We start from the raw sequence: 15424 nt of genomic DNA, 5'->3' as shown, positions 1-15424 counted from the left end.
CTGGTTAGTAAAACACAAAAATAACTGTCTTACATTTGGTTTGTAAAAAAGATATGCAAACTAGATTTGGTTATTACAGAGGGGAAAGTCAGATGTAGATGTGCTGTGTGTGTGTGAGAAGTACTACTTTTTTCTTTTGTGAATGGGAGTTTTTTTAATTGGCTCTAGAAATTTTTTAAGGAAGAGAATCCTACTTTGTCTCTGTTTATTTTTTAGTTTACTTACAATTATTACGTTTTCAAATTTAGTGTACATTATAGTAGTTTTTACTAAATTTACAGAATTTTGTGACCATCATCACTTTTCTAATTCCAGAATGCTTCCATCATCCCTTAGAGAAATGCTGTACCTGCTGGTAGCCACTTCCCTTTCTCCCACCCTTCAAAGCCCTGCTAAGTCGCTTCAGTTGTGTCCAACTCTGTACGACCCCAAAGACGACAGCCCACCAGGCTCCCCCGTACCTGGGATTCTCTAGGCAAGAACACTGGAGTGGGTTGCCATTTCCTTCTCCACTTCAAAGCCCTAGCAACCACTAATTTATTTTCTGCCTCAACATATTTGTCTACTGTGGACATTTCATACAGAACCATGTAACATGTGGGTTCTATGACTGCTTCTTCACTTAGCATGTTTTCAAAGTTCATCCACATTGCAGCATGTACCAGGCCTTTGTTCCTTTCTATGACTATACAATGTTCCATTGTGGCTACAAACTAAAAAGTGCTTGCTCCTTGGAAGGAAAGCTATGACAAACCTAGACACATATTAAAAGGCAGAGACCTCACATCACTTTGTCGACAAAGGTCAGTATAGTCAAAGCTATGGTTTTTCCAGTAGTCATGTACAGATGTGAAAGCTGGACCATAAAGGCTGAGCACCAAAGAACTGATGCTTTCAAACCATGGTGCTGGAGAAAACTCTTGAGAGTCCCTTGGACTGCAAGGAGATCAAACCAGTCAATCCTAAAGGAAATCAACCCTAAATATTCATTGGAAGGGCGGATATTGAAGCTCCAATACTTTGGCTACCTGATGCGAACAGCCAACTCACTGGAAAAGAAAAGACTGAAGGCAAAAGGAAAAGAGGGTGGCAGAGGATGAGACGGTTAGATAGCATCACCGACTCAAAGGACATGCAAAGAAACTCTGGGAGATAGTAGAGGACAGAGGAGCCTAGTGTGCTGCAGTTAATGGGGTCCCAAAGAGTCGAACACAACTTAGCGACTGAACAACAAAAATCCTGTTTTAATTTACCGGGGCCACCATGACAAAATACCACAGGTGGCTCCAACAACAGAAATTTACTGTCTCATAGCTACTGAACAACAATAATAATGGCTTACATCACCTTTTCTTTATGCATCACCAGTTGACAGATATGAGGTCTGTTTCCACTTTTTGGCTATTAAGAACAATGTTGCTATAAATATTCAGGTACAAGTTTTGCGGACACAAGTTTTCAATTCCCTGAGGTATATACATAGGAGTAGAATTGCTGAGTTATATGTATATAGCAAATCTGTGTTTAACTTTTTAAGGAACTGCCAAAATTTCAAATGAAGATTTTGAAACATAGGATACAAAGGAAAGAGACAAAAGGGCATGTAAACTACCACAAACATCTGCCTGGAGAAATCTCCAGTTTTTCATTAGTAAATCCAACTCACAACCATTTGTAACCACAGTTGTGTCTTAAAAAGACTTGAGATATATGTGATTTTTTGAACAACTATGTATTCTACTAAACACCATCTCAGTATCAGGCAGAGTAACCTCAACCTGAAACGCGGGAAATAATTTACTACTCCCAGCATTATCTATAAAACTTTTACATGGGCTTAGTCAAGGATCTCCTGGTAATATGAACAAGTTAATACCAAAGGCCACAGTGTTATGGAGAATGCTTACTGTAATAAAACTGACCTTTCTTAATATACCTAAAGTGATGGAACCATGTCCTCTATTTCCCTCACATTCTCCAAAATACTGGGCACTCAACAAATACTTATTGACTGGTAGATGAATAATTAGGGTCTCACCTGAGCATTACTCCCTATGATTACCAGTGATTTATATGTAATCAAATAGTATTTTTTAAAAGTGAACCACAGAGAAGCAACATGGGAGCCTAAAAGGCAGAAAGAATAGTTTTTCTGACTAACTCATAATCTTAGATTAACATTCCTCAACTTCTTTTGGCTTCAGTGTCCTTCTGTACAAAATGACAATGTCTACCTCAAAGGCTTGTTAAGAAATGCAACCTTGGTCATCACTTATCTACAACTTCATTACAAAGAAATGCAATGTAGTTATCAAATTTTCCTTTTATGCTGAAGACTTTGCCTAATTAAAATACACACAAAACAATGTACTGTCTTTATTGTTAGTTTTACAGTAATGAAATGTGACACAAAATCCATGGGATTTTCTACTTTTAACCAGAAACTGAAAAACAAATAAGGTGAAAGTCTGGTCAAAAATGTAGATTTTGCTTAATCTTATCCTGAAATGGCCTACAAAATAACCCAGTTCTTGTCCCCAAACTGTTAATCTGGGATAACAGACTTGTATCACAGCAGTAACAACCTGTATTTTTCAATATCCTCTAATCTGACACTTCCATTTTCTGCTTAGGGCTCTTCCTGTCTACCTTCAACCACTTACAGAAAGTTCTTATAATGTTCTTCCCCCACAGAACCCCAGGTGTATCTATAAAGAGGCTGGGCACACACAATGGCTACGAAGTGCAAACAACCTAAGTGTCTGTTCAAAAGATGAATGGAAAAACAAAATGTGGGATAGACATACAATGGAATATTATTCAACCTTAAAAAGGAAGGAAATCCTGTCATATGCTACAACATGGGTGAACCTTGAGGATATGAAATAAGCCAATCTCAAAAAAACAAATACTATGATCCCATCGGTATGAAGTATTTGAAGCAGTCAAATTCACAGAATCAGAAAGTAGCCTGATGGATACAGGATTGAGGGGAGGAGAGAATGGGGAGTTGTTTCAAGGGTCCAGTATCTGTTTTGCAGATGAAAACCTGTTCTGGAAACCTGCTTCACAATAATGTGAATACAGTTGGTACTACTGAACTGTACCTTTAAAAGCGGCCACAAGAGTAAACTCATGGGGTTTTTTACAGTGCAAAATACATAAAAATATCAAGGCACTAAAAAAATACTTAAAGAAGTTTTTCTGCTAGGAAAAAAATAATTCTCCTTTCAAGGAAAGAAAGAAGACTAGAAGCAATCCCTTCTCTACTACCAAGTCTGATAATAATCATTTTTAATGCTGCATCCCTGGGTAAAGACTTTGACAAGAATTATTGATTGCCTACCACAGCTTGTTTTCTTGAAATACAGCCCTCTCAATCTATTAGCCAACAGAAAATATTAAAGATTCCTCTTATGCTATTTTAAAAACACACCTACTTCAGGCCCACAAGACTCTCAGCTTGAGATAAACTGGGCGGGGTGGGGAGCTGAGGGGTGTGTGTGCATGCATGTTTAACACCAAAAAGGCTGTTTCCACTTTCACACAGAGCAGACCTGAAACTCTACAATGGCAAGTTCTAAAAGGTAACATTGTTTCAGAAGTTCAAATAATTTAAAAAACGTTCCCACCAATCGGTTTTTAATAGACTAATAAAGAAAATTTAGATTCCTTCTGAATGAAGTATAAACAAGTAATCAAGTAAAAAATCCAATATATTCCTCTAATATTTTTATCCACGGTTAAAGAGACAACAGTTTTTAATTGAAAAAAAAAATTAAGATGGGACTACACTAAAGCTGTCAAGTCCAATATCTTAGAAAATTCATCCCTCTAAAATTATATCAGGAGAGTTTAAGTACTAAAAAGATTCCTAAGAAAGAATAATCCTCTTAATAGGATTATTAAAAACTATCGTTCTCATATAAAATATCCTTGACTCCTCCAAATTAACCATATAGGCGTATTAGCCACAGACAAATTTTTAGATTAAAGCAGAGGTTCTTAAACAGGGTCACTGGTCCATGAATCCCCTCAAACTGGATAAAAGAGATCATTCAAGGACTTCGGAAAAGAAAATTCCAGTTAATATGTGACCATTCAGAGAGAAAAGCAACATACAGAAACTAAAATTACAAAAGTCTGACCTTGGTACAGTGGCACACTGAAGCATTCAATAATAAATTGCCAAGAATTCCATGTATGTCACAGGCAAAGATCTAGACAACATCTTAGTCAGCTACAGCTAACATTAAAAATGTCCATATTAGTAAAAAATTAGTTGTTTTTTTTTTTTTTTAAATAAACTCAGTGTTTAAACATGGATGGAAAATTAGTAAAGCTAGTTTTAAAAGTCGTACACAGGTTGACAAATTTTTAAAAAGGATAGAAAAATAGCCACAAAAATACTGAAAATACTAAGCAATAAATAGTTGAGACTGCATTCTTAGAATGGAAAACTCAGCAACTATTTAAAAATAGGATTATGCTGCACTTTAAAGCAGAATTTAAAAAACACTGTTCCTTCTCCTTTCCTCTCCCTTAAGAGTTGAGAAATAGTTACCATGCCAATTCTGTGTAGCTCTCAGAAGGGGAGAAGAAAAAAAAAAAAACACATAAAAACTGCTACATGTTGGGTTCAAAATAAAACACAATGGCAAGGGAACCAACTCATCTCCAATGACCAGGCAGCCAACCCAGAAATGGCAGTAGACTAGGCATTAAGGAATTTTTAATCCTACATTAATGATAGTGGACCTCATCAGAGATAGTGACAAAACCCCTAAAAAACTTAAGGGGTATTTAATTTGGTACCTAAAGAACAGCAAGGGAGTACGCTGAAACAATCTGAAGTTACAGGAAAGCTTTAAACATTCACACACAAAAGCAGCACTTTATGATTCTTTCTGTTTGTTCACTTATCTTGTTGTTCAGGAGACTCATCTAAAGCAAAGGTACAATGAAATTAACAGACTAAACCCACAGTTGTAAGCTATTCCTGGATAGCAGGATTTCCTTACACTATTAAAATCTGAGGACCCCCAAAGGCCTTTTAAAATATTTATTCATTTAAAAATGTAATAAGCAGCCCTACATGTTAACAAAGAAGTTATAAAAAGAAAAAGACTATCTCCCCTCCCTCCAAAATTAGTGTGAAGAATGCCATTTCAGTTCAGTTCAGTCACTCAGTCGTGTCCAACTCTTTGCAACCCCATGAATCGCAGCACACCAGGCCTCCCTGTCCATCACCAACTCCCGAAGTTCACTCAAAGTCACGTCCATTGAGTCAGTGATGCCATCCAGCCGTATCATCCTCTGTCGTACCATTCTCCTCCTGCCCCCAATCCCTCCCAGCATCAGGGTCTTTTCCAATGAGACAACTCTTCGCATGAGGTGGCCAAAGTATTGGAGTTTCAGCTTTAGCATCAGTCCTTCCAAAGAACACCCAGGACTGATCTGCTTTAGAATGGACTGGTTGGATCTCCTTGCAAGAGTCTCCTTGAAGAGTCTTCTCCAACACCACAGTTCAAAAGCATCAATTCTTTGGCACTCAGCTTTCTTCACAGACCAACTCTCACATCCATACATGACCACTGGAAAAACCACAGCCTTGACTAAACGGACCTTTGTTGGCAAACTAATGTCTCTGCTTTTGAATATGCTGTCTAGGTTGGTCATAACTTTCCTTCCAAGGAGTAAGTGTCTTTTAATTTCATGGCTGCAGTCACCATCTGCAGTGATTACACTGCTGCAATCTTTTCAATGTCTCACTTAACAAAAGATGCTGAGATTCTCTCAACTCCTTCTGCAGTCAACATACTACACCATGTTGTGTAGGTTAAATATATGAAGAAATCCAGTCGTACTCAGATATGTGGTTGGGAAGGCAGGAACAGTTTCCAGGTTTTTCAGGTAGTTACAGATATCCCTTTGATACTATTGCAAAACTCAACATGTGACAGTTTCTTACAAGTTTGTGGAATCTGAAACCATTATCAGTTGTCTGTTATATTAAAATCCAGCCTGGGAGTCGAAACTTCTGAGGCCATGTGCTGCAACTACGGAAGCCAGTATGTATTGGAGCACCAGCTCCAGCACCAGCACCAGCTTCTGTTGTATTGGAGCATCAGCTCCAGCACCAGCACCAGCTTCTGTTGTATTGCAGCACCAGCTCCAATACAGAAGCTACCACAATGAGAAGCCCATGCATCACAACAAGAGTAGCCCCTGCTCACCACAAAAGCCCAAGCAGCAACAAAGACCCAGCAGAGCCAAAATTCAACAAATAAATAAATAAAATTACATACACTGAAAAAACCTACTGCTCTTACACTTCAGCTTATGCACAATTCTTTAACATCACAGGTACTGGCCATTTGTAAAATACTGATTCAGTTATGTAGATCTTCCAAATGTTGACACATTTCATTACACAGTATCAAAAATCACTGTCATTAAATATTACTACTGATCTCATCTAAAATTATCTGTAAGTATTCAGAAGTTATCAAGCTCAGGAGATGCACGTTTTCCAACACTTTCTGAGTTTTGCTTGGAAACTTAAATTTTATCAAGAGCAACAAACACTGTCCAGTGCAATAACAGATTCACTGTTTATTTGAGAAAATGTCTGCCAAATATTCAAGTCTCAACAGTCTGTCAGTACAGGGGGCTTCCCTGTTGGCTCAGATGGTAAAGAATCTGCCTCCAATGCAAGAGACACAGGAGACATGGGTTCAATCCCTGGGCCAGGAAGAGCCCCTGGAGGAGGGCACGGCAATCCACTTGAGTATTCTTGCCTGGAGAATTCCATGGACAGAGGAACCTGGTAGGCTACAGTCCATGGAGTCACAAAGAGTCGGACATGACTGAGCAACTAACACACACATAGCTCTTTCTAGTAAAAATGATGTCCCCCAAAAGCAGCTAGTTAGTTCATCTTGAAACTCAAACTGCACTCACTAATGCTTTTCCTCCAACCACTGTATTCTGGTTTACAACACTTCAGGTGTACTTTCCATTTTGCCACACAGAATGTTCAACACGTGTACTCAAGAGTCAAGACTTTCAATAGTAGAGACTTGACAAAATCCATTTTTACTGCTTCATCAAAGACATTAAGTAAAATGTGCATTTTCAAATGGCTGATACATGCAATGAAGATGACTGTGGTGGTACTGTTACCACCCTTTGGTGCCAAGGCCTTAATACAGGCTAAGAAGTCAGCAGATTGACCCACCACTGCTTTTGTATCATTGGCGCAAATGTCAACATAATGAAAAAGGCAAATAGTGTCTTAGTATGATTATGAAAATAGTTTTAACTTCAGAGACCTTTAGAAAGAGAGGCTGCCAAACCACACTTCAAAATGGAATAAATGACCACTGTTTTGACAATGCACCAATGTACAAGGACATACATTACATGTTCTAGCTTAAGAATTCCATTAGCAGAAAATTCAGTAAATCTCCAAGTTGGATTCAATTACTTCAAAACAATAATCTGCTAGGCATTATAAATTAACTCTAAACCAGTCACATTCCAACAATCTCAAACACCTTCACCTTAACTAAAAGGAGCTCAAGTTTTTAAGTAAATAAACTTACATTAGGGAAATCTAAAGTTTTGAGGTGAGAATCCTAGCTCCACCACCTGCTTAAGGATACAGTTAGTAAATTAACCTTTCCGGCCTGTTTCCTGTCTCTGTGGAAAAACAACAGCATCTATGTATTTCACAGACTACTAACATACATAAAGCACCTACAACGACACGCGGCACATAATTAAGAGATCTGATTTATGTATGACCAAGCCTTTACTTCTCTTTCCTTCTACTAAGGGAGCAACTTGCAAACCTGTGATTACTCAATTTTAATTTCCATTATCACCCAAGAGAAGGGAAAAAAGTCGACAGTTGAGGGCATTAGCTAAAATATCTATTTACAACCCTTTCGTTTTCCTATTTAACAACATAAGAAGCTTAAAATAAAGTTTACCCTTCTCCCTGCAACTCAACTAAACTGGGCAAATACAGATATATAAACACAAAATATATGGCAATCTTTTTTTTTTTTTTTTACTGATTTAATAAAATTAATTCTTTGCTTCAATCTCTCATCATTCTGCTTATTCCACAATTTTCAAGAATTTTAAAGTATAGTTCACTAAAAGAGAGTACTGAGAAAAACCTAAGTGTCATTTTTGGTTTATAGGCTGAGACAATCAACACCATTACTTCGTTTTTCCTTTTTTAAACCAATAAAGGAGTACAAAAAAACTCCTTAGTACCTTAGGAGAAAACAAGGATACTGCCTACTACTAGAGAAATACAGTCATCCATGTTGTTTAATGGGCAAAGTGACTACTCTATGCAATGGCACTGCATTAGTACCAGACTTCTGTCAGCAGTAATGCTAGTGTTAAGAGAAAGAAGTTGTCACGTGTGTTACAAAGTGAAAATGTTAAGACCTTCACCCCGAGTCATTAAGTTCTGGAATACAGCCGATGTGCCAATACTCTAAAATTTGCAAAAAACTAGGTTCTACTAGTTTTTTCTACTAACTGACCCTAGTGCGTAAATCTAACACGCATACTACTCTAAGAAACATAGAACACAAATGATGTTAAGTTCTGTGATACTATAGCATTAAACATGCTGAATGGATTTAAAACTGTGAAATTCTGTGATGTCCCAAAGACTGTTTCTTAAATTTTATTTACTTCATTACTTGGGGAGTATTTAGATTCTCCCACTGCAAATTTTTTTCCCAAGAACTAGTCCACAAGTCTAAGTCCAAAAATAAACAGGAAGCAGTGTTGAAAAGATGCAATACATTTGGATCCAAGTTTCACTGGCTCATGTAGGAAAATCATACCCTAAAATAATACCCTATGAAAGAAAGTTTAAGATGGTCAAACTTGGAGATGAGAAAAATTACACTTAATGAAAATAATAAAAATTCATTATTTAATATTCAATATTAAATAGTGAAAATCTGCATCAAAATAATTAAAATAACCATATTGGTTAAATTTTTATTTTTTTTTACTCAAAATTACACACTTCAGATTGCCCACATGTATCTGAATTTTTAACAATCCTATGTTCACAAGTCAAATTTGAACAAATTAACGAATTAGGAGAATTGTCACTGCAAAAAATCATTAGGAAAAATTCCTTACTGTTTCACATTAAAATGATGAACTTTATTTTCAAGTTTGTTGAATCTAGATTTTAAAAACAAAACCAATGGTATTTCTATTACTAAATAATAAGAGCTGGGAAGGAGTCAAGAGATCCACAGCACCAGCCACATGTCAATGTTGGGTGATGAGAGTTCATCACACTATTCCATCCATCTACTTCCTGTAATGTTCAAAATCTCCACAATGAAGTATTTTAAAAACATTTTTTAAAGAACTAGGCAAATTATAAAGGAGGCAATCATTAGCTTCAGAGAAAATAAAGGGATGCACAAAAAGTGAGCAACATCGCAGAGTAGTGTTGGCTCAGGAATGAATTATTTGCATCCTCATGACAATGCAAGCACTGATTTCTAATTTGACCATAACACGTGATGCAGCACTGGGGCAAGGGGACAACCACATCAACAGCTAAATCTTCATCTACCAGGGAAGGAAGTCAATCGGAAATGTTTAAAATCAATGAGAAACAGAAATATCATTTTATTTACCAAACAAAATGTAATTAAGCCCAATGGAATACAGCTAGAAGAGTTCAATACAACTGCCCTTAGGAGAGGGACTAGAGAGGATATGAGACAGAGTGTGGAAGGGACTGTCGTTTTTCATTCAAATCCTTCAGTACAGTATTGGATTTTTTAGAAACCTTTTTTACTGTGAAGTCTACTAAATATAGAAAATTAAAATTAATCAATTATTACGAACATCTGTACAACCATCATTCAGGTCAATTCACCATCCCACTTATACATACATATTCTTTGACTCCACTCATACAGAGTTCAAAAACACACACACCATTTTCCTCACTTTGGCTGGTAAGTTTTTAGTTGCCTTTAAAGACAACTGCCCAGTTTCCTACTCTCCCTTACTCCCCATAAATGTTCAAGTAATAACAAGAGCTAAACCCTTACTATGTGCTAGGTTTCTTTTCTAGGAACATTAGCTTATTTAATCATCAAAACAACATCATAGGACACATTTTACTGTCATCCTCGTTTTACAGAGGGGAAAACAGGTATAAAGAGGCTGAGTTAACTGGCCCAGGACCACACAGCTATCAGGCAACTGGGTAGTATTCCAACCATGCAGCCTAGCACTAGAGTCTGTGCTCAAACTACTATCTCGTAAGAGAACGGCTATCAACAAAGGAAAAACTTAAAGCAGAAGATATGATAAAATGTAGTTAAAGCTACCATGAAGGCTAAAATAAAAACTACATGACATGAGACTATGTGAGTGCTAGGGGTTTTAGTGCCGCATCCTTCTCCAAGACAAGCAGCTACATCAAAGGTAAACTACTTGAAGTGCCTGAAGAGCACAGGGCACAGAATAAGCACCCCAACACTGGCTGTAAACATTCTGAAGGGCTTACTTGGACCAAAGGACAGTAAGAGAATATGATCAAATGTCAAAATTCTGTCTCAGTTCTGAAATCAGTCCTGTCTGACTCTTAGCAACCCCATGGACTATAGTCCTCCAGGCTCCCCTGTCCATGGGATTCTCCAGGGAACAATACTGGAGTGGGTAGCCATTCGCTTCTCCAGGGGAATCTTCGCAACCCAGGGATCGAACCTGAGTCCCCCGCATGGCAGGCAGATTCTTTACCAAATGACCTATCAGGGAAGTCCCCCTGAAATGTTCTGAAATGTACTTAAGGAAAAATCCTGAGCCCTGAGTAACCAAGACCACTGTCTTCTTTTTAAATTAAGGCCCCCAGAGAATCCAACATCTCAACCAACTTAACTTACCAGTAGTAACAACATGAGGCTGTCTCTTTTCTAAGACATCTTTGAGAATTAACAAGATTAGAGGACCAGGAACAACAGAAATCACCTAATCCAGTTCTGTTTTCTAAAGGCTAAGCATACTGGAACCCAGAGTGACATATACTAGCCTGTTACTAGGACAGAAACTCAAGGTCGCCTCACTTCTTCCTATTATACGGCTATATGTGTATCATCAATCCACTTAAAAAGCTGCCAAGTAAAAAGTATGTCTCAATCATCGTATCTTTCATCCATATTTGTCCTCCTTCATAACCCCGTAACAGTACATTTTTATCCCTCCATTCAATAAAAACTGAACACCTACCGGTTCCAGGCTTTGTTCTAAGCATAGCAGTTTTTATGTAGAAAGTCCCACAGAGGACAAAGATACAGCAGTCCTGCACTAAGCTTATAGAGCAACAGTGAAGGATGGGATTAATATCTAAATATTATAGATACCAAGTGCTAAGAAGGACGATTTTAAATATTTCTGGAAACGGGAGATGAGTATAAGGGTTACAGACGTGACGTGAAGGATGAATATGATTCTGATAAGAGAAGAGTGGGAGGAGTGTCAGGCATTCCAAGGGTCTTCCCGCGCAAAAAAGAAAAACAAAAACAAAACGAAGACCTCAAAATAAGTACAGGGCTTGTCTGAAGAACAGTATCCATTCACCTGGACAGTAAAACATGTTGGCAAAGAACAAAGAAGTAGGAGTCATATTGGTGAGAAGTCTCACCTCACATTCTAGGCTAAAATATCATTCATAATCCTGTGGATACAGTGACCACTACAAATGTCTAAGGAAAATAAACTTGGGCAGCATTTAAGATTAACTTAGAAGCAAAACATTTAACAAGAAGCAAGGAATCATTTAGGAAGTTACAGCAATCCTGATGAGAAATACTGAGAACCTTAACCAAGGTGAAAGTGGGCATGGAAAGAAGATTAAAGCATTACAGAGGTAAAAAGGGCATGCCATGACAGCTGACTGTGTGTAGGAGGAAAAGACAATTTGGAGCCTTTGATGGAAAAGAACTTGGGATGTATCGTTAACAGAAAGCAGGCAAGCCAAAGACTGAGCCAGATGTAATCATTTACAGATCACACTCTGAAGCCAGGGGAAAATGTACTAATCTTTTTTTATTTCAGAAAAATAAACCTTTTCTTAGTAAAATAAACATATCAGACTATAGTATGCAAACTACAGTATGCAAAAATACCCAAATTAAAGCTATGTATTTTGAAAATTGAGTGCTTTTTATACTTACTACATTTGTATGGACACAGGTACTAGAATAAATCATGTTTTTATTAAAATAATATATACCACACTTCGGCATGTTAAAATGCCAAGAGTATACTGTGTGTAAAAGTAACACTTAACAACCTCATATGAAAATTATGTAATGCATCAGTAGCAAAATGCAGCTATTAAGTATAAGCAGAAGAAAACTCCTACTGATCCATCATATATGTCACAAACTATCATTTGGTTCAGTTAGGTAAGTTTGAAATCATCAATTTCTTCTGATTAAATAAAATTCATGTGGTCTTTGCCTGTTTAACAAGCAAACTATGAACTCCTTCAGGGCAGGGTTTATATTCTAGACACATTGGATTCCTAGTGTGTTTAGGACCTGCAGATCTCTGATAAAGGGAATAAATGGAAATCAACAAAGGAATGTTTTTCAAGGATCCAGGACTTTCATAACTTGGTGGGTATTACACAACAGCACAGAACTAATGATCCAATATTTGAGTGCCTACTGTTCAACAGGTAATGGAGTTACAAAATGAGTAACACATGACTCCTCCCTTGAACTTAGGATTTCTTTCTCTGGACAAGCTGAATGCCACAGGCTTCACCAGAAAACCTTGATTTGCACTATTTGTATGACCAGCAGTGAGTCTCGACTCCTTTAAGCTTCCAGTTTCTCATCTGCAAAACGGATGAGGATTCAAGAGAAGGAAACGTGAGAGAGCTGTCTCAGAAGTGCCATGGTAGCCAGCTGGCTCCCCCACACGGCTCCACAAACTCTGATCAGGTACTTAATCAAGAATGACACTGACACGAGCAAATCCAAGCATTCAACTGGCTCAACACAAGGCCATCATCCTACCATCACCTGGAAAAACTGTCAGAACAAACGGTACACTGACAGGAGGTCAGAAATAGGACCTTATTATGAGGACAATACAATCTAGAGAATTTATAAATTTTCACTAGACAGACTTTTGAAAAGTACCTATTTTAATTTATCTGAGTTTTAGACAATTCCTACTGTAATTCAAGACACAAAATACTATTAAAATTCATACCTTAATATTTCTGAACAATGACGTAATACAACTACTCTAAGAAAAATGTCTCCTCCGTCTAAGACCATCTCAAATGCCATCAAAAATCAAAAATCTTGAAGTTTCAAAAATTGAGAATTCTGAAATATGCTAATAAACAAATCTGGGGGGAAAATAAATACTTAAGAAATTCAACTGATCAAATCCAGTTTCTAAGAATACAGAAGACATGCTCTATATCCATTACACTGTCTTTTCTTATCCACCTAAATTAACCTTTAAAAGACAATTAAAGGCATCATTTGAGCCAGCACTTCTTCACAGAATATGCCAATTTCAACACCACACTCTCAAAGTAGGCAAGTTAAAAAAAAAAACAACTAAAAACGCCCCTTAAAAATGAAAGATGCTATCAAGAATATTTCTGAGCTAAATGCTGATGGCATCTATTTCAACTATCTAAAAATACAGTGTATAACCATGAAAATGTATCATCATTTATTGGTACATGAAATTTACACAGCAAAGACACTTTTACCATATGGACCTTAGACTCTTCTTGTGACAGTTTTATATACATCATTATCTAGTGCTCCTTATTTTATTCAGGAAAAAAAAATAAAACACACATAAACAATAAAATATTTTAAGACTATCTTTTAAAACTGTTCTCCCACTGCTTGGACAACAAACATAAAACGTTCTTAAACTATTACAGATTCAGCTGCAAGGAAGCCCTTCAGCAACTGAGATTTTGAAAAGATTCTATATCCAAATTCTGCATTATTAAAAGCTCTCTTACCTTCTGCTACATCATCGTCTACTGCTCCTTTCACCTGAGAAAAACACCACTGAATATCATTCCCTCCTCCAGCTCCTGGAAAAAGAAAACATACCAATTAAAACTGAGTTCTGCTCATGTTTACTCTCGTAAACACAGTGATGGTATCCATGGCTGGCATGAGACTAACCGCCTGGTACTACCCACAGATACAACCACCACCTCAGAGCACTAATTTGGAAAAAGGTTAGTCCCCAATAGTTGGTATTGTGTTCAAAAGAGAGAGATTCCAGGTCTGAAATATTTATTGTCCATGTACTATCATCACCACTGTACATGAGTGCAAAACTTTCCTTCCAGTTTTCCTTCCCCTCAAATACAGTAAAAGCCTCACTTCAAGCAAGACCTACCAGAAAAACGTAAATACCAAAAGTCAGAGTTTTTCTTTAAGGGTACAAAAGCCTGCAGAAGAGTTAATAAGGTTAAGCTACCATAAAACACCGAACGAAGAGAAAACTTCAGGAACATTACTGCCTGGGTGAGGAGCAGTGATTCATATGAACCCTATCACCACAGGCGCACATACAGCAAACACAACCTCACCACCCATTTCTTTGCAGTTCATTACCAGCAAATCACTGGCTCCAGACTGAGAGGAAGAGAAACTGAATTGAATGCTGAAGGGACTGCCACAGGAAGCTTGTTTCCCCTCCCTTTCACCTAATCCCTCAGAAGCCAAAGGACCTTGCAAAGAATTGAATTCTGCTCATTTGTCATCATCTTGTGCAAAACAACTGTAATTTCACATTAATTATTCAACGAGGCCAAAAAGCAACTTATTCACAGCAAACCTTAAGTCGATCCAACGTGTTAACTTTTTTACAGACTTAATGATCTGTCTAAATATTGATGAAAGCACAGAAAACTGGTTTAGTCCCTGAATGTTTCTATGTCACTTTCAAGCACGGAGAGGGAAATGTCCTGGATCTATCAAGAAACTGGATCGGGATCTAGAATTGATTCTATTAGATGAATGAAGATATTCAGCAACATCAAAATGTACAAAAATAATCCTCGAAGCAATTGCCTTTCTCCCCCTTCACCTCCATTCTTTGCTAAATATTCCAACCTGGTTTTCTCTCTGCATCTTTTTCCCCCTCCAAGCTTTTACCTAAATCTCTCTTCCGTTGGCTATTTATATCTCTGAACTCCACAACTATTTTAACTAACTCCATGAAACCCTTTTGGGAAAAGGACATCTGCACAAAAGCTAACATGCAAAACGTAAGTTTAAATTACATTTTCCACGCAACTTGCTGTAGTAGAGGCCTTGCACTCTTTGGATGTAAAGGGTAAGAAACCAAAGGC

The 15424-nt window shown here is 37.4% G+C and overlaps 1 protein-coding gene across 3 annotated transcripts in view; it reads right to left on the bottom strand.

Moving 5' to 3' along the window:
* Positions 1-15424, bottom strand: part of PPP2R2A (protein phosphatase 2 regulatory subunit Balpha) — an 81772-nt gene that overhangs the window by 65456 nt on the left and 892 nt on the right. Inside the window, exons 1-2 of one of the 3 annotated variants that reach the window (XM_086416511.1) lie at positions 14467-14689; positions 14078-14152 (exon numbers count right to left, since the gene is read on the bottom strand). In XM_086416511.1, coding sequence (XP_086272637.1) covers positions 14078-14152; positions 14467-14584 — 193 coding nt within the window. In that variant the 5' untranslated portion in view covers positions 14585-14689. Of the gene's footprint in view, positions 1-14077; positions 14153-14466; positions 14690-15424 lie in introns of those variants that run through there. The other 2 variants (XM_086416512.1, XM_086416513.1) reach the window with 2 other exon arrangements.

Source organism: Bos grunniens, chromosome 8, assembly GCF_055505025.1.
Source record: "Bos grunniens cultivar Pamir isolate PY7600 chromosome 8, Bosgru_T2T1.0, whole genome shotgun sequence".
Classification (NCBI taxonomy): domain Eukaryota; kingdom Metazoa; phylum Chordata; class Mammalia; order Artiodactyla; family Bovidae; genus Bos; species Bos grunniens.
This window is presented reverse-complemented; position numbering and strand designations above follow the sequence as displayed.